The sequence below is a fragment of the Hippocampus comes genome, unplaced genomic scaffold, assembly GCF_001891065.2.
Source record: "Hippocampus comes isolate QL1 unplaced genomic scaffold, H_comes_QL1_v1.1 scaffold29, whole genome shotgun sequence".
Lineage (NCBI taxonomy): Eukaryota > Metazoa > Chordata > Actinopteri > Syngnathiformes > Syngnathidae > Hippocampus > Hippocampus comes.
The window spans coordinates 609563-632024 of record NW_017805820.1 but is presented as its reverse complement, the minus strand read 5'-3'; the positions used below and the strand labels follow the sequence as shown (position 1 = coordinate 632024).

General features: G+C 43.3%; 2 protein-coding genes across 5 annotated transcripts; both read right to left on the bottom strand.

Annotated features, from left to right (window-relative positions):
* Positions 1–1107: 1107 nt before the first annotated feature.
* rilp (Rab interacting lysosomal protein) lies at positions 1108–6443 on the bottom strand. Its single transcript, XM_019885820.1, has 8 exons — positions 5896–6443; positions 4522–4654; positions 3790–3911; positions 2770–2955; positions 2370–2533; positions 1759–1881; positions 1553–1630; positions 1108–1261 (listed from the first exon to the last, which is right to left on the bottom strand). The coding sequence occupies exons 1-8, from the start codon at positions 6226–6228 to the stop codon at positions 1108–1110; spliced, it is 1293 nt and encodes a 430-aa protein (XP_019741379.1). The 5' UTR covers positions 6229–6443.
* A 1146-nt stretch (positions 6444–7589) lies between these two features.
* Positions 7590–22452, bottom strand: prpf8 (pre-mRNA processing factor 8). 4 transcript variants are annotated; one of them, XM_019885973.1, is made up of 43 exons: positions 22262–22452; positions 21583–21706; positions 21320–21488; positions 20965–21129; positions 20581–20799; positions 20290–20502; positions 20029–20154; positions 19793–19898; positions 19282–19472; positions 19050–19169; positions 18730–18919; positions 18462–18581; positions 18234–18368; positions 17946–18075; positions 17459–17655; positions 17140–17346; positions 16687–16850; positions 16484–16610; positions 16020–16212; positions 15328–15515; positions 14951–15189; positions 14626–14772; positions 14330–14540; positions 14050–14166; positions 13643–13890; positions 13373–13552; positions 12929–13064; positions 12601–12770; positions 12334–12463; positions 12089–12235; positions 11847–12007; positions 11539–11730; positions 11175–11412; positions 10929–11057; positions 10631–10744; positions 10366–10539; positions 10012–10205; positions 9665–9904; positions 9298–9439; positions 9054–9194; positions 8797–8936; positions 8240–8442; positions 7957–8111 (listed from the first exon to the last, which is right to left on the bottom strand). In XM_019885973.1, the coding sequence occupies exons 2-43, from the start codon at positions 21692–21694 to the stop codon at positions 7957–7959; spliced, it is 7020 nt and encodes a 2339-aa protein (XP_019741532.1). In that variant the 5' UTR covers positions 21695–21706; positions 22262–22452. The 4 variants fall into 4 exon arrangements, with proteins under 4 accessions (XP_019741534.1, XP_019741532.1, XP_019741530.1 ...); XM_019885971.1 differs by having other exon boundaries at positions 22282–22452; XM_019885974.1 differs by having other exon boundaries at positions 21583–21711; positions 22284–22452.
* Between the last annotated feature and the right edge of the window lie 10 nt (positions 22453–22462).

The window sequence follows — 22462 nt, the reverse complement described above, 5'->3', positions numbered from 1 at the left end:
ATATTCATCCTCATCTCAAAGCAGTTAGGCGTTGGGAGTTTGGGTTATGGCAAATATAGATATACATTTTACACATAAATATATATTTTTTTCTCTCCATCATTTAAAAAAAGTTAAGTAACCCATAAAATATGCTTTTTTTTTTCGACTCATGTCATTGCTTTACTTTCTGTACAAAATCCAAATAAATCCTTGCGAGAATAGCTTCTGAAGACATACAAACATACAGCACATTAAGCAATTCAAGCAGCAGTTTAAGGCCCATGGGGTTAAAATACAGTGGCTGATAAATGAAGGAAGATACCTCATCACAATTGAGTTCAAATTCCCCGAATTAAGTAAAATTTTTTTTTTCGACTCATGTCATTGCTTTACTTTCTGTACAAAATCCAAATAAATCCTTGCGAGAATAGCTTCTGAAGACATACAAACATACAGCACATTAAGCAATTCAAGCAGCAGTTTAAGGCCCATGGGGTTAAAATACAGTGGCTGATAAATGAAGGAAGATACCTCATCACAATTGAGTTCAAATTCCCCGAATTAAGTAAAAGTTGCAAAACAGTAGTGTGACGAAATTATGATTCTACTCTCAGGTACTCAAAGTGCTTTACACTTTTACCTCATTCACCTACTGATGACGCAGCATCAGGAGCAACTTGGGGTTCATTATCTTGCTCAAAGACACTTGGACATGGTCGCACTGGCCAGGATCAAAGTACCAACCTTTAAGCTTGGAAACGACCACTCTACCACTAAGCCACGCTGCCCGCAATTGATAATTTATCAGAATTTATAAGTGCTCAACTTTACATTTTTAAGCCCACACCCCCACCCGCCCCTTACAGTGCACTTCTCATTGAAAAAAGTGTGTATTGGTTAGTCTTTGGTTCTAAAAGAAATAAATAATGCATGCATGTAAACATTAGTGATCACTGTTTTCCAGATAAGTGAACTTCATCCTACTATGAAGAAGTTCTTTCATGACTTAAAATTGAGTGCATTTAAAATGAGATGTGATAAGAAAATGGGAGAGGGTCTGTCTCTTTTGACAGTTGCATAGTATTCTTGCGATAATGCAGGAAAGCTCGCAGCAGCACATTCAAGTCATCTATTAGAACAAGCAGTGGGATCAAATAGTTGCAGGTGGTGGGTGACGGTGGTGGCGGGGGGCGGTGGGGGTGTGATCTCCCAGCTGGACGTGGAGTTGCTCATGTGGGTGGGGCCCCGGCCACTGCCCGACCACGTCAGGAAGCCAAAGCTGCACCGCACAGAGACAGACAGGCCTTAGGTCAGCTCAATGGGGCGGGGATTAACGCTAAATATAGCGGAGGGTTGGCTAAGCTCCCATGATCATAATGGGAGAGAAGAATAACGCACAAAAGAGCAACGCGGTGAGGAGTTGCTTCACCCAGGTTGTGACCATCAATGTAGCATCCTGAATCAGGCAAATACATAACGTACATCCCACTCAAAAATCTGCGATACAGCGGGGCCACGCAAAATAGCGAGGAAACACGTTCTCCTTTGTACAGCTGTGGATTTCACTCACAGGTTTCGGATGCGTGACTCCGCTGGCTTTTCAGTGCCGTCCACTTCTGTCACAGGGCCTTTGTCTTCTTCCTCGTCACTAAAAGAGACGTACACATTTTTGATTCGAATCATGTCGATTGTATCTTTCAGTGAGATGAAAACTTTCCACAAATACGCATTTTCTATGAGTTGGTTTTGGGATCATGGTGGATCAAGAGGCTTGACCTGCTGCTATCAGGGGGAGGAATTCCAAGCATCTTGGCTTTGATGACTTTTCTTCTTTTATGAATGGCAGCTCGCACGGCTTCCAAGAGGAACCCGGGACACCTTTCCTCGCTCAGAATCTCCCTAGAGAGGAACAAATGGAAGCTGTTTTAACATAAATTGTTCAATAATATGCTGGAATTATATCCTGAGCAGTCTTCACAGGAATCCAACGATTCATGCCCATTTTTTAAATGATTCTTTCCATGTGACTGGGCAATTTGATGTGCAAAAAATCCAACTGAAATCTTATATTTTAGGAATTAAACATCCTACTTAACGCTGAGGATGACCTTGAAGGGACTACAAATTTTGCTCCATGTTGCTGCCCCCTAGTGGTATGATAAAAAACAGCTACTTGTGCTTGTTTGTGGTCCCTTCCAACGTGATAAGAAAAGAGAAACACGAGGTCAAAGAAAGGGGACGCAGTGTCTTTATTTTGGTCTGACATGCTCCACTGTGACATCTTAGGGCCTTGAATTTTAAAAAATGGTTTTGCATTTAAGTCTAGAAAACAAAGATTGCATCTACTTTGTGTAAATGCAAAAGACACAAATAGACAGTTGACATACCTTTGATAGTAATTCAGCTCTTCTTGCACCAGGAAGAGGTTGGTTTTGAGCTCATTCCGCTCGAAAATGATATCCCGCACCTCCTTCTTGGTGAAGCAAGGCTGGTCAGGATTCTTATGGGCATCTGAAGGCTCTGTCTTCATATTCACCTGACTTGGACTGGACTGAAAAGGATCCAAAAAGGCACCAAATTAATTCACACAACTACACTTCACTTATGTTGGTTAGAATTGTTTAGAATAGGTGTGCTGATTCAGTTTTGCATTTTAAGTCTAGCAATATAACCGATGGTCAAAAGTTGTACGTTTACGCTAACCTGTAAGCACTGTTCTTTATATGTTCTCAATGCGTGCACAGTTGTAAAAAGAAAAGATGAGGAATAAAGAAATAAATGTCGTACGTGACTGTTGCTGTGGTTTCTGTCCATCTGTGCTTGCAGCTTTTCGATCACTTTGACTTTCTCTTTCAGGTCGGCCTCCATGTCGGCCTTTCTCTCCACCGTGCTCTTGAGCTGGGCCTGCAGCACGTTCTGCTTATGTCGCAGCTCCGCGTTCATTTTCATGAAGCGTTCCAACTGCTCCTGGAGCTACACGGGAACACATGTCCGTCAAGTTCAGTACACTTCACGTGCAGCAATGAAGACAAAATGATAACCATTTTTGCCCGGCAGGTCATAACAATGGCAGAAAAGACAAAATAAATATCAAAACACAGTCATCACAATTACATCACTGAGCATTTATTTGAGCAGACCGAGAAATGTGTTTTGAGTATCCTGTCGTGAAGGTCGCCAGTCAGTAGATGAATAACAAACACACACCCAGTTACGACAGCTATTGACATCATGTGGTGCAAATAGCACGCCGCCCGCTCACAAATGGAGGGGAAAAACCTGTTCAGACTGGTCGAAAGTGCAACTATTCCTCAACCAGGAAATATAAGGGCAGTCTGTCATCTTGGCTTTAACACAGCGCCCTTGTCATGAATTGAGGTTCCTTTCTAACATCACATACTGATGCACTGAGCTTTTGTGTGCACCTCTCATAATGTTGAAATAATAATAAATATCAAAATTAAATTTCAAGCCATGTTTTGTCCAGAGCTTTACGTTTGGACCATCACTTAGCCAGTCGGATGCCGAAATCATTTGAATGTGTTGCAACTTTTTTTGCGCCTTACCAGATGCGCAAACCCAAGAATAGTCTTTCTTTTTTTTTTTTTAACCAGTTCAAATAAGACAGCTGAGAAGGTTAAAACTTCTGCAAAGGTTCAAGAATTTGAAATCTGCAGAAATCAAGATGTGAAATTTTCCAGATTCAAGTCTGGATCTGTAAGAACGTCAAACCAAAACGTAGCCCACTTGGTGGGTAAAATGTCATATCAACAGAAGACGAAGGCCACAGCGTTTAGGACTGCTTACCGCCTCCACCTCCTTGGAGATGGTGGTGATCTCTTGGACTTTGGACCTGAGCTCATCTCTCTGCTTGTCCACCACCTGTTTCAGCTTCAGCATCACTTCTCGCTCCTGCCGCTGGATGCGATCTACACTCATCACAAGTGGACACGAACCAAAAATTGTACTCACTCTGTCAAGACTAAGCATGTGCTTACTCCAGGATAAATAACTTTTTTTTTAATCAGAACATAGGCAGTGATAGACTAAAATGCAAAACAGAAATGTGCAAATTCAGATATTTCCTTTACAATATCACTTCAACTATGGAGCCATTTTCTACACCACTTCATCAGTTTGGGCCAGAGGTGTTGTGCTTCTTCTGACTGCGTGTTGCTCGTGATTGTTTCAGCTCCAATTTCTGCCATGCTTCATGTACAATAAGTCACTTTGAAAACTTTGGAGCTGCTTATCTCAGCTGACATTGGGCGGAAGGCAGCCTACACTCTGAACTGGTCACCAGTCAGTCGCAGGGCACATATAGAGACAAACAACCATTCACACCGTCATCCACACCCTCCCTCACTGCTATTCTACCTGTCCCTCAACCTTGTTCCATTCAAACAAGAAAATGATTATTATTAATTGAAGTGTGCCGCAAATAGAGAAAATCTGGAAAGTAAATGACGCCACTCCAAAAAGGTTGAGAATTGCCTACAGGTGCCACAAAATGCTACTTTGTGGCATACTTCAACATACCATCCTGCGCATGGTTGCCTTTTAGCCTGCTATGGAGCTCCCCGTTGTCCTCCTGGAGCTGCTGGATTTGAACTTGCAGTTCCTCACACTTGCTCCTCCATTCTTGCTCCTTCTGCTGCTGCTGTTGCTGCTCCTGCTTGACAGAACAGGACACAATCGCAGACGGGACAGAAATGAGTGTTTCACTGGTTTTAATACACACAGCCTGAGCAACTGTAAACTTGTATTAACACGTCCTTTGGAGAGTTTTTAAGGTGCGGCCAGACTTAGGAAACTATTTAGAAGGAATCAAACGAACGTTAAATGTTAAATGGAGTATCATTGTAACCAAAGAGTTGTGTTACTGTAACAGAACCAAGAAAAGTACAAAGTGCAGTCTAAATTCAGCCCGTGTGAACATCTTTTATCTAGTGTAACTGTCACTGTCATAGTGGAAGTTCAGAGTGACTGCATTATGAAAATGTAGCCTATGTTTAAGTGTTTTTCATAGTAACTAGAAGTGTAGGATAATTGAAATATGAGCAAAGAAATTACAAAGTGCCAGTAATGCCATAAGATTGCCTGCGTTCGGATTTTTTATACAAACAGCAACTTGAGACTGTATCGGAACCAAGGAAAATAGAAATTAGCAGAACAGTCAACATTCAGCCTGTCTTGCTATTTTTTTATTGAAAGGCTACATCGTAAGTGTAATAAAAGTGTAGTGTAGCTAAAATACTGTATAAACAATGAAAGTACAACGTGACAGTACAGTCGAAAGACAGCCTCTATATGCATTGCTAAGACTATCTACAGTATACTGCACGAGTAATATTTGATCTTTAAAAATGAGGGAAAAAAGATGTTTTCAAATAGAAGCTGCGCGGAGCAGAAACGGCAGTGGTTATTTTGCCCTAAAACAACCACTTAAATTTAGTGAAACGCAGGTAACGGCCTCCCTTGTTTTAATTAGTGGTAATTGTAACCATGCAGCTTCTATTCAAAGCAATGCTGTAAACCAGATGATGCTGTCCTTCGTAAAATGTACAGTTTAGTTTAAAAAGTCAATTTTCAGAGTAAAAGAACTGCACGGTAGTTTCAATTTGATTATACTTTTGACCATTTGGGAAGTACAGTATTTACAGAAATTCACTGTTTCATATTTAAAAGACAGCACTTTCGTTTCATCAAAGGAGAAATCAGAACTGACTTTGGTACAGTACTGAGTCATAATGTTTGTTACAAGCTATCTGTGATAGCTGGTTCACGTGAATGTAATACACGGTCATTACGTTTGCGCCGCTGAATCGTGTGACCATTTTCAACACGGCGCCAGTCAGAAGTGAAAGCGATCCTTTACGTTTTACGGGTTGAAAGTTATTTATATATTCTCACCCTGGTTTCGTGATTTTCGTTGACTTCGTCGTTGTCCTTGGCCGCCCATTTCTTTTGCTGCATCTTTAAGCTCTCGAAGGTCCGCAGCAGCTCTTCTTCCCTGTGTTTGTGTGCGTGATTCCTGGCCGTGAAGCTCTCCAGAAGCTCCAGCACTTTCACCACCCTCGGCACCAGGCCCAGCACGCTCTCCTTGCCGTAGCCGTCGATGAGCTTCTCCAGCTCGACCCCGATCACTTTGGCAATCTCGTAGACGTCGTCCACCGTGAGAGACGAGCAGTTCTTGTCGAAACAGCCGCTGCCGTTTGCTTGGCAGTGAGACGCAGGTAGCTCCATGTCTGAAGTCGAACGCTCCAGTTTGTCATGCTCAGCGACAACTAAACCAAAGGTGGCTCATTGGAGCAATCAATTGTTTAAAAGAAAAAAAGGGGTGGCCTTCAATGCAACCTGCTCGTGTGCTCAAGTAAATATTAAGGAGGAAAGAATTGGGACATCTGATATGTGTACCAAACTGTATGATAATACTGGCTAGCTGAAGTCAACCCGTTGTTGGATCCGCCCACTGTTCCAACCAATGTAGCACAAGCGCGCATTGTGCGCGCGAGTGAACACACGCACACGCAGAGCATTTGCGTGATAGGTCGTGTGTTTGTAAAGCCTCTGGAGCGTGAAAGTCGAGTTTCTTCACTTAAAACGACAGTTTTCAAGTATATTTGCTGTATGTTGGTCGGTTTTAGACACATATTCATACATCCATCCATTTTCCGATCCGCTTTATCCTCACGAATGTCGCGGATGTGCTGGGGTCTATCCCAGCCGTCTTCGGGCTGCAGGCGGGGGGACACCCTGAACCGGTTGCCAGCCAATCGCAGGGCACAAAGAGACGAACAGCCATCCGCGCTCACACTCACGCAATTTAGCGTGTTGCATTAACCTGCTATGCATGTTTTTGGAATGTGGGAGGAAACCGGAGTGCCGGGAGAAAACCCACGAAGGAACGGGGAGAACATGCAAACTCCACACAGGGAGGCAAGAGCCGGAATCGAACACTGCACCTCTGCATTGTGAGGTCGACGCACTAACCACTCGTCCACCGTGCCACTCAAGACGAATATGTACTATACTTTTAAAATCAAGTTAAGGAAAAAGAAGTTGTTTTTGGCCTATTTGCAACCTTATTCAGTCTTCTTAAAACAGAAATTTGAAGCAATCGACTACAGTATTAAGATATTCTCAAAAGGTTCGATGGGTGAGTAAACTCGTTTTTGAAGTCATACTTTCAAAGTTATTCTTTAGTGTAGGTTGATCTATATATTTTTTAAATTGTGTAATGTCATGCAGCGATGTACTTATAACACTTTTATATACAAATAATACTCATAATTGTAAGTTAGGCGTTCTTGAAGTCTTTTTCTTCTTCCTGGAGTATGCGTCACAAAAAATAACTGAGAAGTGTGAATGGTAGCCAGTCTATACATGCCCAGAGATTGTCTGGTAATCAGTCCAGGGTAGAACAGGTCTCTTGCACAAAAATAGCTGGGATGGACTTCGACTCACCCACGACCTTCATGAGGATAAGCAGTCTGAAAATGGATGGGGAGATGGATGCCTGTCCGAGATGGCTATTAAGGGGGAAATTCAAAGCCACCGTAAGGTGGTTGAAACTTAAGTGAAAGAAAATAAAAGGCACTTTGCAATGTATAAAAAAAAAACATCTTTATTTAAATCCAAGCAACAATGTCACAGAATAACATTTGGGAATTAACTGTCATGGGAAATCAACATTTTACTTCTCAAATGTCAGGAACGAGTACTTCTGCCTTTGAAACAATTATGAGAATATTACACTACACTATAGTCCTGTGTACATATAACCAAAAAAAATAAAAAGGCGCGTATTGACTAGAGGGCACTGTGGAAACAAACTGAAGGAAATATGGGAGGAATACCAAAAGTGTCCATCTAATTTTAACATTAAAATGTCCAAACAGTTACATGTGTGGAGGAGAATTTTTTTACAAGAGTGATTCTGACAGGGCCACCCATAAGAATGAGTCTTTCCGTTCAACCATACATATCCTCACGATCGGCGTTGTAGATTTCACCCTCCTGTAACGAGGCAAAGTTCAGGAAGTGCGATGGCCGATGGACTTCGTGGTAGAACTCTTTGGGGTTGGCCAGCTGCAGGTCGTACTTCATGTTAGGGTCGTGACGTACACCTAGATTGGCGGAGGGGGAAGGAAGAGTGGGGAAAAAAAATCTTATTTCTAAAAGCTGAATAGGCGTATTGTGATGCTGACAAATGACACCTCTACTGTAAAGCAAAATAACGGGAAAAGGTACTAACCCATGAAATTGTAATTCCAGGAAACTTGACCTGGTACCATAAAGAAGCCCAGGAAGCGGTCAGAGAGCAGCATCTGGACCCTCTCATAGTGGGATGGCAGGTAACCTTTTGGGTTGTTGCCCTTGTCCGTGTTCTGCCGGCCCCACTCGTAGCCGCTGGGCGTCAATTTGTAGGCCGTCAGCGTGCATGAGCCTGGCGTGAAGCTGGAAATTAAACAATATTAATTTGGTGCCATTGGAACAAAGGGGCACTTGGAGGGGGAGAGGGAAAGAAAAAAAATTAACAGTTGGAATCACACTTTTCCACTCAAAAATCACCGAACTCCTAAAAAGCAGAATTAGTTCTTTCATACAAGGTTGAAAAATGTTACCAATGTCACGGGCCTCGGTTCCACATTGACTATTTTATTTTTTTAATGCAACCAAATGCTGTAGTTCACTGTCATTTTACAACTTCAAGTCATAAAACTACGCAACTTTAAAACCCAACTTCTTTTGGCATCAAATTGAATCAAGACTATCAGTGCAAGCACAAAAATCCAGGGATAAAAAGTTTACCTGCACGTGATGATGATGGTCTTTTCTCCATCCCAAGAGGGATTGTCGGCCATGACTTTGGCGTGGGTAGTGACATCCTGGGGGGACAGCTGTGGTGACTCATTAGGCTGTGTGTGGATCCAACCAAGGGGTTCCATTTCCTTTCGGAGACGAAGATGTTTCAGTATGAATACTTCAAATATTTTAGACATTGGTTACATTGTAATCAGAATAATAGAGCCCTTGCTTAGAAGGAAGTGGGATTTATCTAATCTTACTTTAAGATATTCGTGTCCTGGCAGCTGGTTGGGGAGATGGACAGTCTGGTGGGTCCCCCACTGAGGCACCATGACGATACAGCGGATCTCCTTTACCTGAGGGTTGTCAGGTGGGCTGGTGCCGTACAGGTAGCCTGCGATCTGGAACAGAAAACATACCAGTGAGGTTTATTCTGCACAGATGTTATTAAAGATGCAAAGACAACTCTAATCGCGATGAATTTGTAAAACTACTGGGAGATACCTGTGCACGCAAATCTGAAATACAGATGAACTTCTTGAGAACATTCTTGGGCAGGATGTAGGTGTATCCTGTCTCCTTGATGTCATCAGAGGACACGTAAATGTGGTTGGTGCGAAGATGGAGGTTGGCAGCGGAGATAGCTCTGGCAGGGCAAGTACAACGAGCAGGTTTATTACTCAGTCAAGAAACTACAGTTAACCATATAGATAGGGAGTAGCCCTGTTGTGAATTTACAAAGATTTTTTTTTTTTTGCATCTATAACTAAGACATTAATATGCTACACACTATAGAACCGGTAAATTCATATCCAGGTTTCATATTAACATATTTGATTTGAGTTTCAGGACAAACCAAAATGCCACATACCTGACCCTCCATTCCGTCTTGGAGGAGAAGGTCTGCGTCTCGTAGTTGGATGTGGTGGAAGTGATGATCTCATCGCCGTGTTTGTTAACAGTGCGTGTCTGTGTGGCAGTGAGCTGCGATTGCTCTTTGGTCTGCTTCTCAATCTCGGCAATCTGCTGCCGTTGCTGCGAGGGAGCAGAGATCTCCATACCCAGGATGATGTCACGGATCTCAGATTGGGTCAATGATGCCACGTTCACACTGGAGGGGAGAAGCAGGAGAAACGTGTTGGGTGCTCAATTCTTTTGTCCTGTTACTCGTAGTTGACACAAAAATTAAACTTGGTTCAGCCCAGACGAGAGACTGACTTGTTCTTTTTGCCGTAGTCAGCCAGAATGAGATCTTTTAGTTGCACTTCCACCTTGATCCATTCCTCATCTGTGAGAGTGGGCCAAATGTGATGAGGCTCAGTGATGGTGGTCTTATCGGGTTTGAGGATCACTTTGGCACGGTCATTGTTGACGTGGAGTGCTCTTAGGATCAGGATGAGTCGAGAAAAGGCCTAGAGATGGGTGAAGCAAATCACACAAACTCTTCTCACACAGCGAAATAAGTATGGAATCTGTTAAGCGTTTCTGGTAAATTCATGACAGCCAAAGAACTATGAGGGGATAACAAATCTTCAAATATCAGCTTTTTTTGTGGCACAAAGGAAGACTCACTGTGTAGGACGAAATGGTCTTAAGCCAGTCGTCGTAGAGGTTGAACAAGACCATCTGGGGCTCGGTAGCTTTGAGGATCAGGTCTCCAAACTTCTCCACCTTCAAACATGCCTGGAAGGGCAGCTGCAACTCAGAGCCCTTGATCACAATGTTGGGGAAGTCAAGCAAGTGGACCTGAGGAAAGATTAGGAGGATGTCATGAGAAAGTTACGTCAACATTCAGAGCTAATAATGAATCCAGTAGCACTGGGTGTGACTGTCTTACCTCAAGAGGGTCCAGCATACCTTTCCTGGTCACAATGATCTGCTTCGGTTGCTCCTCCACAGGGAGAGAGCGGATCAAGGCAGCAACTTCTTCAGCTGTCTTCCATTTAGCAAGCTACAAGGAAATCACACCGTTTTATTCAAGGGTAGCAGGATTTTTCATTTTCATGTCAAATGATCAACTAAGTGGACGGTACTGTTTGTCACTTCTCCGATAATAATGGTTGTTAATTGAAAACAAGCAGTCTAGTTGTGATCACTGAATTTCAGCACGGGCAATTTATGTTCAATGCTCTTACCTGGCCCAGACGTTTCTGTCCAGCCCACACGGATGTGTGAATGATCTTGAGGAAGAGCTGTCCAGTCCTGGGGTTGAAGATGAAAATGGCTCCATTGATGGGTTTGGTGGTCAAGTTGCCCTCAAAGGTCTGGTGAAAGGTGAAAGAGGCCTCTGAACATTAGACGAGTTGGATAGAGATAACTGACAGTATATGACTGGAGCAAGATTATTATCATTAACATGAGGAGCATGAATCAGCACACACCTTGTGGATGGTGACTCTGTAGACGTTGGTGTCATCCACAAACCAAATGATTTGGTTCGAGAAGAGCTCCCCGTAGTTCTGAGAGGACAGGTAAGGCTCAGTGGGTTCGGAGGAGTACAGCTGGAGACCCTTGCGGATGCGCTCCCTGAGCACATACAGGGCAGGATTGGCCTTCATAATCTTGGCCATGGCCTGTTGGATCAAAGGCTTGCTGCCCGGGAACCAGTTTCCGTAGCCACTGCACAAAGAGAGGAAATGCAGAATTTGACACGGGTTTACTAAAAACCAATCATGTTCATATGTTGAGGTTAATAGTTACATCCACTCTTACATGCAATTTACTCATGCTCCAAACATCACTAACCTGTGGAGGTTGTATGCCAAGTCGATGGCAATGAGCACCCCAGTAGGGGAAGGGTAGATACTCATGTTGTCCGTGGTGTAGTCCAAGAACTTAGCCCTGGCATAGCGCTCAATGTCATGCGAGTCGTAGTCACCCCAGCGCAGTTGAATGTCAATCCAGTACTTCTGTGTGGTGGTGCTGTCCATAACATCCCTGCAACAAGAGTAGCGGCAAATTTACACAAGGATCATTTGTTTTTACACATGATCATACAAAACCTTTCGCATTGGTGCAGTGTAGATGTATTTTCTGATATCATAATGTCATACTTTGAGTCTGCAAGCAGAGACGGTCGAGATACATTCCACTTGTAGGATGCAAAAAGGAGAATGTCAGCACAGGATGAGTTCATCTTGTACGACTTCCTGGGGTGGATAGTCTCCTTCTGCACAGTCTCGATCTCAAGAGCATCGAGCTCCTGGTCAAACACCTGAAAGACAAAATGAGACGGTAATCTTTGATTTTCTGTTCTACCACAGCAATAATACCACAGAAGTGAAGTCAAACCAACCTGACATAGATCCATGACAATGCTCTCATGGATCTTCTGCCACAAGTGAGCTCTGAAGATCTGAATGAGGGAGATCTTCAGGGTGGGAATCTTTCCATGCATGAAGATTCCGGTCAGGTCAAGCTGCACCTGGAAACCCACATATACCTACAAACAAGTAGCGGGAGGAAAACTATTAATCTGTGCCAGTATCACCTTTAACAAATGATAACAACAACAAGGAGTAACTTTATATTAGGACTTACATTGGCTCTGTTGATGGTGGGCGACCACCAAAGAGTGAAGCGACGGTTGGGGATTTGGTTGAGACCAGATCTCTGAGCATTTGTCAGTTTCTTCCACTTCATGGACTCTTCGAACCCACTGGCCTTCTCCCTACATGCCAGAAAGACATTGGATGCAAATGATTAATTTCATCCTCTATTAACAAAACATCCACCAAACAGATGTTTTGTTATGTTTATTTATTATGTTTGAAAAACTAAGATGACTGTTTTCCCGTATTTTCTCACCAGAAGAGACCCTCCCATGTGGGGAAGTAAGTGCCTTTGAAGAGCGTGTGTTCCAGGATGCCCTCCACACCACCTAAGGCCTGGATCATGTCTGTGCGGTAGTTGTTGAGATTCCACAGTTTACCATCATGCCTCTGGTGGGTCCACCAAAACGGATTCTGCTTTAACACCTGAAATCCACAGAGAAATTAAAATGCAGATTTGCACCGATGTTTACCATCTACCTTTACGTGTCAGTATCACTTTATTCATCACGCGTTCAGGCTGACAGGAAGTGGGTTCAACTTGAAAAAAATAATATGCATTTCAATCACACGTCCGATCGTACCTGGTATTGTTTAAAATCTGTCCGGACTCGCCAGCCTTTGTCATAGGCCAGTGTGTGTCTGTCCTTTTGGAAAAGAGTGTTGATACGCGGGATTCCTCTGTCCCACGAGTCCTCTAAATCCTCCAAGGTCAGTCGCCTAGGAAACAGACACAATGGGTCATTTGTTTCAGTTGGAATTCAAGCTCTCTTTCTGTATTGTTAATGCAAACTAGAAATGCTGAGGTAAAGATGACCAAAATGCAGCCGAGTTGAGTTCACGTGCATTCCAAGAAGCATAGCAGTGTAAAGTCAATCGCCAGCTCGAGGGATTAGAATTATCATGCTGACAAGTTTACTGGGGAAAAAAATAACTGCACATAAAAGTCCCAACAGCAGACAAATGACTAAATCCAATGTTAATTGGTGGAGAGAGATTTAAAACCAATAATCGGCAGAGGAACATACCTGTTCTGTGCAATGGCCTCCTGCCTTTTGAGGGCATACTCAGCCCACACCCTCTGGGAGTCGATGAACTCACTTTCCCATGGCTGAATGTAACGGTACAAATTTGGAATGAGCTGGTCCTCTTCATGACTCATTCCAGACCTGAAGTGGGTGATCCCCACATCTGTCTGCTTGGACCAACTGGCAAAGAGAGAGAGAAGGCTTTCAGACTTTCCAACTTGACCAAAAATTAATTTAAGAGTCCAGTAAAATGTATGCGTCATGACTTACCGCAGATCAGACTGGGGTATGAGCACGTGGCCCATGGACAACATGCCCAGGCCGCCCAACTCTTTGGGAGTGTAGAAAACAACAGGTGGGAAACGGCTCGGCATTTTAGAGTTCAGCCCGATCTTGATACGGGTCTGAATCTTGTTCTCACACTTGACCAGCAGATCCAGCAGCTCCTGTGTGTTTACTACTGCTTCACGGAAGTAGGTCATGAGGCCAATAAGAGCCGTGTTCCATTTGTTCACAATCTGGAGGCAGAAATAAATGGTAGATGATGATACCCGTTTCTAGTGTGACAACCACAAGTTCCAATGGTTAAGATAAGATAAGATAAGATATCCTTTATTTGTCCCACACTGGGGAAATTTACAATTACCACATCAGATTTTTATCTTTGGTCGGTTTACCTTTGTGAATGTGGTTGAGCCAGAGGCCATCAAGATCTGGCGCACTCTGTTATGGAAGCGCTGCATTGATTCATCATCCACACGCAGGAAACACTGAGCGGTCCTCTCTTTGGTTACCTACAAATGGAAAAGTAAGAATTAGCCCTACAATACAGTAATGGGACATGAAAAATCATCAGATTATTTGACAGAATAATCAAACGGATAATACATTGGAAAAATATTTGCTAGTGAGATCCCTAAACTCTTGTATTAATGAGAAAAGTTGGTGTTTTCTCACCTCATTCTGCAAATTCCAGACACCGTCCTTATGGGTGAACTCCTCATAGCTTGTTCGACATTTAGGCAAGATGCGGCACTCAAAGCCACACATGTTGAAGAGCAAGTTGGGGTTGTCTTTGCTGTATACTGACACAAAGCTGTTCTCCCACTGGACCGTGGTCACTGACCTTGGCAGCCGGTTCTTGATGTCCCAAAAGACTGCACGCCCACTGGAAAAAAAATAGTCAATTATGTCCAATTGTCAGAGACTCTTTAACCTGTATGAACTTATGCTATAGTGAGCTGAGGACTTACAGATTGACATCATGCTTCATCAATCTCATGCGAGCATCACGTGGCCAGCACTTTTTATTGTTGTAACCCACAATGTTCTCATTGTTGGGGTCAGGGTGTTCTGTCAGGTACCTCTGAATGAGGTCTCTTGCCTCGTCGGCAGAAAACCTGACAAAGACAAAATAACATTTTCAGTTCCTGTTTCATTTCACCAGCAAAGCTTGACATACGCAGGAATCACAAACAATGACATCAATTTTGAGAAAGTAATTTTATCCATCAGATATGTGCTGCCACAGAGTTCTACTTCCAAACACGGACAGAGAAAGGGCTGAATCAGTCTAACCTGAAGAAGATGTGAATGCGGTCAATGTAGCGGCAGTACAGCCTGATTGGGTGGGCGCTTTCTGTTGCTGTATCTTGGAAACTGAGGAAATCGTTGGGCATTTGGGGCGGACCTGCCATCTCGCTGGCACGGTGCAAGCCCAGCACCAGCAGATCCATTACCAGGCCGTAGTACTGCACAATGAACGAGGCAAACTGGAGTCCCCGGATGATGCCGTAAGAGTTTGTGTGGTTCATGTCCTAGAAACGAGTTATACACACACACATATTAACGCAAAAAAATAAATAAATAAATAAATAAAAAAAATCGTGTTTACGTGAAGTAATGCGGGAAAAGGAAAGATTGAAGAATGTTTGGAGTAAACCACCGTTGTTTACCTTGTAGTTGATGACAACATTGTTCTTGGCTGTCATATAATCAGCGATGTTGTGGTCAACAATAAGACGTAGCAGCCTGTTGAGCAACGTCAAGTCGATCTTCTCGTACATCTTTTCATAGCGTGACTCTAGCATCACATTGCACTCTCCTTCTGCAGTTTCCCAAACATCCTGCAAGTTGTTAATGCCTGCAAAGAACAAGTATTACAATTTAGTCCAAATAACCTTGTAAAGGCTGGGTTATGTTAGAAAAGATTCAGGGCTGAATTCACGAAAGGATTTTCTGGCTTTTGCGGGGCGTTAACCAGTAAAAATTAAGCAATCAGATAACGTCTAATCCACAAAGCACACGCAGATGGTTAAATGCATCACTGAGATAACAAGTAGAGTGCATCTTGGTGCACCGGTGGTATTTCTGTGTATTTCAATGAGATCATATGCATACATTTGGCTCAAAAATTGCCCACCTTTGTGCAAATGAGCTTCAGTGATAATGTCTAAATCACTAACACGAGCACTAATAGCCACACACATTTTCACGGGGGCCAAACAATATCAACAGAAAGCAGGTGTAAAATTGGCACCACTCAATTTTAGTAAGGTGAAGCACTGCCAGAGCAATGTCTCAGGTAAGGGCCCTCAGTAAGGTCAGTAAAGATGACTCTATAAATTGTTTCTATGCCCAGTCTGACCTTGGCACCACTTGTAGACGAGCAGGGGAGGTGGTTCAGTGTCAGCTGGTTTGATCCAGGGTGGGAAGAGCCGCCTCTTGTCTGCTTCGTACCATAGATATTGATCAAGGTAGGCGTCTGTGATTTTCTCCAGTGGCTCTACATCATACACTGGCACCAGGTGGCTGTACAGGTCCATGAACTCAATACCCACCTATACAAGAAAGAACAAGGTGTGGGTGTGATGAGGGCGGGTTTGGATGCAATGGTTAAGATCACGGCAAAAATCTCAGTGTATTAGCGTGTATTTAAATGAGGTAATATGCATATATTTTGGGGATAAAAACCCTCACAGGGAACTCCCCTCCCATCTGATTTGTATTAGAAGACAAATTATTTCTAAGTCAATATCAAGAACAGATGCATCCATCCCGTGTGAAAATTGCTTGGGGGTGGGGGTAAAAACGTTTCTGATCTTTGCTGACCTCCTTAAAGGCTCGCTGTGTGAGCAAGTGTCGCTTGATCCTGGACAAGGCCTCGTGAGGGTTGTCATAAGCCTGCTCAATCAGCCCGAGCTCTTCCCTCTGAGACTGATTCAAGCGGGATTTCACACTGGAGAAAATAAAGGGACATCACTGAAGGCATCTTCTAAGTGGCAATTAATATGAACTGTTGAATGGGTGCTTACCTGTAAGCCTCTTTCAGCCTTTCTAGGGCCAAGATGAGCAGCTTGGTGTCATGTTTGTATGACAGTGGAGGAAAGGGGATGGGTGAGAAACGGCGACTTTCCAGCCAGTGAACAGTTGTGGTGTAAATGGCAACAGCTTCCTCAGCTGTGATATAGGGACCATCCTGAAACCAAACCGTAACTTTTTAAAAACGTGAGAAAATTATAGACACAATGGTAATGTTTCTACCTTTAAAAAAAAAAAATTAAAGAGGCTGTTGAATTATATTACAAACAATGTCTTAATGGTGGCAAGTTAACTGCAGGGGCAGCCGCCAGTATACAAAAGCCACCAGTAAATGTAATATCCCTCCAGCTCTTACGCATATGCAAGCAGACCAATGCAAGTGCGTCTCAGTAAGAGGTTTTCAGATAAGACAAATAGTACTGTATTTTTTTTTCTCTATGCAATACCTTCAAGTAGTTGTGCTGTCTCTCCTGCTCAGCCTTCAAGTACAAGCGGGTTAGTCTTCCCAGGTTCTTTTTGCAGACCGTCTTGTCCACAGTGGCCCCACGGCGGATTCGCTCACGGTTGTAGTGGGCTGTGTTGGTCCACCAGTCAGCTTTGGCCTTGACGTAGCGCAGGATCATGTTCTCAATGGGTGTTGGCAAACCAGGTACCTGCAGAATTTGAACTCTTTAGTTATATAGAATTAACATATGCAGTTCCTATTATTATGTGGAATATTTGATTATATTTATGTCCTTTTAAACAAGTTTACAAAGTGCCCACCTTCCATGGGATGTTTGCCTTCCAGCACCTCCAAGACTCACTGAGGTGCTGCAGGATGGTCCTGGCTTTGTTCTGTTTGATGCCTTCGGGCATCATGTCCAAGATGTCGTGCATCACAGCAGCACGCAATTCCAGGTCGAAGTGCGACTCCACACGCTGTTTGGTCACGGTCTTGGCCACACCCTTGGAGTGTCTTCCTGCAGGGAGATTTAAACAAAATGTCTTCACGCAAAATGATATTTCAAGTGCCCAGAACACTGCAGTTTTGACTTTTCACACAATATAATTGAATGATGACAATATCATCGGATCAAGTGATGCTACATAACCTGCTTGGTGAGAGAAATGTTTATACCTCCAATTACCAACAATTTCAATGGTTACAGAAAACCTGTTGCATTGCTTCGTCCTGCAGCATATTTAGCTTGGTATATATTTGAAAAGTAATGTTAAATTCAATATAATCATGAGCATCATAAGAACCCACCTTCAAATTGCCTGGCCAGAAGATTTCCAAGCCACCTCTCTAACAGTGGTGTTATGCCCCTCATGAAGAAAAGCCACACCCTCCATCCAGGTGCCCAGAAACCACAACCTGGTCCCTTGCCAACAGGACCCTGAGTTAACAAACAAAACACAAAATCAAAACACAACGTAGACTTTCACCTTCTCTGCTGTGACACCATGAAAATCATATAGATTGGATACAAGAACAAACAAGAGAAGATGTGAAGAGTCAAGTAAGTTGCGGTGTGGCTGACAAATATATACATACTGTATTGAAGCGGTAGTAAATGAGATGTTTCAGATCTTTGCACATCCGGATTTGTCTCATCAACTTGTACTTGTAGCGGTACATGCCGGTCAGCTGCCCCACATGGGCAAAGATGTACTGCAGCCCATCAGCCAACTAAAGTGCAAAGACAATTCTGCATTTAGTTCTACAACACGTCTTATAAAACTCTGAATGATAACGTTTTGGGATTTAAGTAGCTAATATGACCTGGAAGGCATCCACATTTCCCAGTCTGTACTGAACATGGCTGTCCACCACCAGCTTGCTCAGTCGCAACACCTCTCGACAGAGATGGAAAGCATTGCCAAATCTTGACTTTTTACGCTCCTAGGGGACAAAAACAGTGTCAAGTGGTTAAAAAAAAAAAAAAGGAGAGAGGGCCTCCTAAACAAAGCAATGCTTCAAATGTCGCCGTTCACAGATTGATGTTGAAGTATTCATGCAAAAAGAAACGATTCTAGCTTTTAATTTTCACCTTTGTGGTCAGTGTCTTGACAGGCTTCAAGTTGAAGTTGTAGTCCAAATGCAGATAGTTTAGGTTCTTTCGGTGGATAAGCAGATTGAGCATGTTGTAACCCTGCCGGCAGACCTGCAGGCCAACCTCCACCCAGTCAAGCTTGGTGGACTGAAAGAACTTGGTGGCCTTGAAGGAACGGAAGAGATACCTACAAGGCAGCAAGACAAATGTTAACACACGATGCTAGCAGACGAGTAAATATGCTTCAGAGAGAGTCAGGAAGAGAGAGAGAGAGAGAGACCATCCTAAATAGAATTGAAATATCCAGTGAGGCACACCTCTTTTTCTGGGCCTTGGGCGGTCTGTGTTTGAGAGCATTGAGCACGTAGTACTTCAGCAGTTTCTGGTAGGACACACGCACTTTTACCGGTTGTCCTGCTGGGCAGTGCTCACGATACCTGTAAAACAAATGACACGCCAAATTTTTAAAAATATATAAATTGTTTTTTAACGGGGGAGGGGGGTTTATCATTGTCAAAGGTTGTAAATGTGACTGTTTTGTTCGCTCACCAGTTCTTAATGAGAGGGATATCGATTGCTCTCCTGGTACGACCTGAACGCAAGTTGAAAGGTCTTGGCGCCCACAGCAGAGCGATGCCATTGGCTGTGTTATCGGTGTAGAGAGGAGTTTCCTTGAGGAAGGGCTCCACAAACTCAGGAAGCTCAAACTCCTCGTCATCGTCTGGAAGAGGCTCTTGACTCTGATAGGAAGCAGGATATAGCAATGACGATGTCGCGGAAGAAACATACGAATGGTCACAAAAATTCAGAAATTAGAAATCGTTTGCAATGTATAAATGGTGACAGGCTAACTGCAACTGCAGCCATCAATAAATAAAAGCCACCATTCATTTTTATATTCCTGCAATTCTTACGCACAGGCAAGCAGGTCAATGCAAGTGCGGCTCGGTAACAGGATGTGTAATGCTGACAACTTTGCTTAAAAAAATTGCAAGAATTTTGAATCAATAGAATTGACATAAATGCCTAAACATTGTGATTAGCTTAGAAGCACACTTACCTTGACTGAATGCCTGTGTGAAATAGGGTTGATGAGTGGATCAAAGTAAAATGCAGGCAGGTCTGGGTCTTCCGTCTTAATGAACACCACATTTGGCGTATGGTACCTTCACACAGGGCAATTAACGGAACCATTTTACAAGCAGTGAAAGACAAATTCAGCCTCACACTCAATCACTTTTTTGACAAAAATTAATAGAATTTCAAACCAAATGTCACTTTAGGTGAAAAACCTACCAGGTGAGGTGGACGTGGTGCGGCAAGTTGTTATACAGGTAGGGGAAGGCGATTTTGTACTCTGTCCTGATAGGTTGTCTGATGATGATCTTGTTAATGTCATTGAACTCATTCCAGTCTTCATCCCTACAGGAGATAAAGACATATGAAGCTTAAACATATTTTGCATGAAATTAAAAAAAAAGAGGGTGGCACAGTAGGGGGGGGGGGGGGGGGGCCGTCCCTAAATAATGTATTATAGGGAAGCCTGAGAGTTCTTACTGGAGGTTAATGTCCCGAACGAGAGGCTCAAATTTTGGTCCTCCGGGTATGGCCATGTTTAAAGCCTTGGACGTGAAGAAGGCCTTGAGGTCAAACAGGTAGAAGTAGTTGTAATCAACCAAGTCTGTAAGCAGCTGGTTGGCCAAACGGTACAATGTCGACATCATGGGCAGTGAGAATTGCCATCGACGGTAAGTGGTACCATTCACAAACCTGAAAAAGAAACAAAAAGCAGTTTTCGGGTGACTTTCTGGAAATAATAACACTAATAACATTTCAAGAGGCTTTTACTTTGTCGTGTCTTTGAGGGGCTGGTGCTCATACAACCATTCCACAACAGGGCCATCCTCCTCTGTGTCCAGCTCCATTTGAATGGCCTCCAGTGGTTCTACATCGAGGATGTTGTCTGCGTAATCCAGCGGCGGCTCCTCATCATCAAATGGTGGAAAGCGCATCCTCTTGAAGTGTCGCCGGTCACGCTTTTCTCGGCGCATCATGATCCACATTGTGCTGAGAGAAAGCCAAGATTACTGAAAATTCTCATCAAATGAAGCATACAGTCAGTAAGGCTGATAAAGACTCATTTAAAATAGGACAGGTCTTAACTGGTAGCAGCAGTTTAATTAAAATACACAGTTCTTTTTGTTCTTTTAAAATAGACAGACTCTTCCTTACCCCCATTGGGCTATGTAGACTGGTTCGATAACCCAAGGTATTTCATTTACGAATGAAATGGCTCCAGTGATGTGATAAAGTACTGGTACATCTCTGATCTGTTCCCAAGGCATTGGCATGTTTTCCAGCAGTTTCAGCACTGCATGCGGCATGTACTTCAGGGCACTGTTAAAAAAAAAAAAGGGAAACTAGCTTAGTTTAGGCAGTCGCGACGGTTGAAGATCTTAGCCCAATTGACTCATGTTAGAACCCTGCATACACATGGGTTCTTTTCTACTCAATTTTCTGAATATTGCAGAGTGAGTTACTAATAATAACGTACTACACAATTAATGTTCTATTTTTCAATTCTTACCCTAAGTAGACCCTTTTGTCATGTCGAAACTTCCTATTGGTCATGTCACCATGGTCCCTGATGATCTTCCGGACATGTTCAGGAGGCATGTCCTCCTTCTGAGCATCCACAAATCCAAACTTTCTCTTCTCAGAGTAGCGCTTCGCCTGCAACTGCTGCCATTTCCGCGCTGTATGGTTAGAAGACATTTCACACATGATGTTACAATCTCACAGTGTCTCATCTCAAGCACACGTAAATAAATCTGCGGATCGACACCCAACCTTTTTCTTGCAGTTTCTCCTCAGTCATGTAGTCTGGGACTTGTGGTGGGAGAGGGACACCCGGAGGTGGGATCCCCGCAGGAACCCCGCGGAAGGGAAAGGCAACTGCCATAGTGCCTCAGAACTGCAAAGAAGACCAGTAAACACGGAACAATCAATAGATCATACTGGAGTCTCTAAATACGTAGGGACGTAGTAGGTATTAGCTCTCCTCGAATGGCCAAGTAGTGACAACACGGCTCATAATGCGCAAATCAAGTCTCTGATCACTTCAGTTTTATTCTCCAGTGTAAATATGTGTATGATTAAGAAAACAGTTTCAGACACAGTTTTGAGAAAAAAAAAACTTGTATAATAATTGACAGAAGAGCTGGTGTTAAGCTAACATCGGGCTGCATGGCTAACGTTAGCTAACAAATTGTGTAACGGCAACGGCGTAAACATAAATCATACCCGGTTGTATGAATATTTATGTTTAAAGTATAACAAGCTAGCAGCATGTTCGATTCTATTGCTATGGGATATAATTATTCCTGGTTTCGATCTTTTCCACAACGCGCAACAATGGCGCTCGAAGGCTGAACGTGGTAATGGCGGCGCGCAAGCTAAACGCTAATCAATTAGCACAGCGGCCTAGCGGCTAGGAATTTACAAACTCAATACACGAAGTGTCGCTCACCGTGCTCCCTTCGATCCCACGATGCTCCCTTCGATCCCACGATGACTTGTTGAAAAACTTTTTTTCAATGCACGTTCTCGTTCATCAAAACATGCCTCTTTCAATGCATCTCCTCTTCCGAAAACCGCACTACACACGACGAGTAACGACGATCACACGACGTACGCCGAATAGTTGAATTCCCGGCGCAAATACGTCAGA

Bases quoted from the DNA above. Each gene is read 5' to 3' on its own strand.
- prpf8 (XM_019885973.1), bottom strand. From the start codon at position 21,694: ATGGCAGTTGCCTTTCCCTTCCGCGGGGTTCCTGCGGGGATCCCACCT. The intron at 13,553-13,642 runs GTAAGTCATGAC...TCTCTTTGCCAG, and splicing joins ATACCCCAGTCTGATCTGCG to TTGGTCCAAGCAGACAGATG. The intron at 10,206-10,365 runs GTGAGTCTTCCT...ACCCATCTCTAG, and splicing joins AGACCATTTCGTCCTACACA to GCCTTTTCTCGACTCATCCT.
- rilp (XM_019885820.1), bottom strand. From the start codon at position 6,228: ATGGAGCTACCTGCGTCTCACTGCCAAGCAAACGGCAGCGGCTGTTTC. The intron at 2,534-2,769 runs GTACGACATTTA...GATCCTTTTCAG, and splicing joins GAAACCACAGCAACAGTCAC to TCCAGTCCAAGTCAGGTGAA. The intron at 1,262-1,552 runs GTGAGTGAAATC...TGTGCGGTGCAG, and splicing joins GAGTCACGCATCCGAAACCT to CTTTGGCTTCCTGACGTGGT.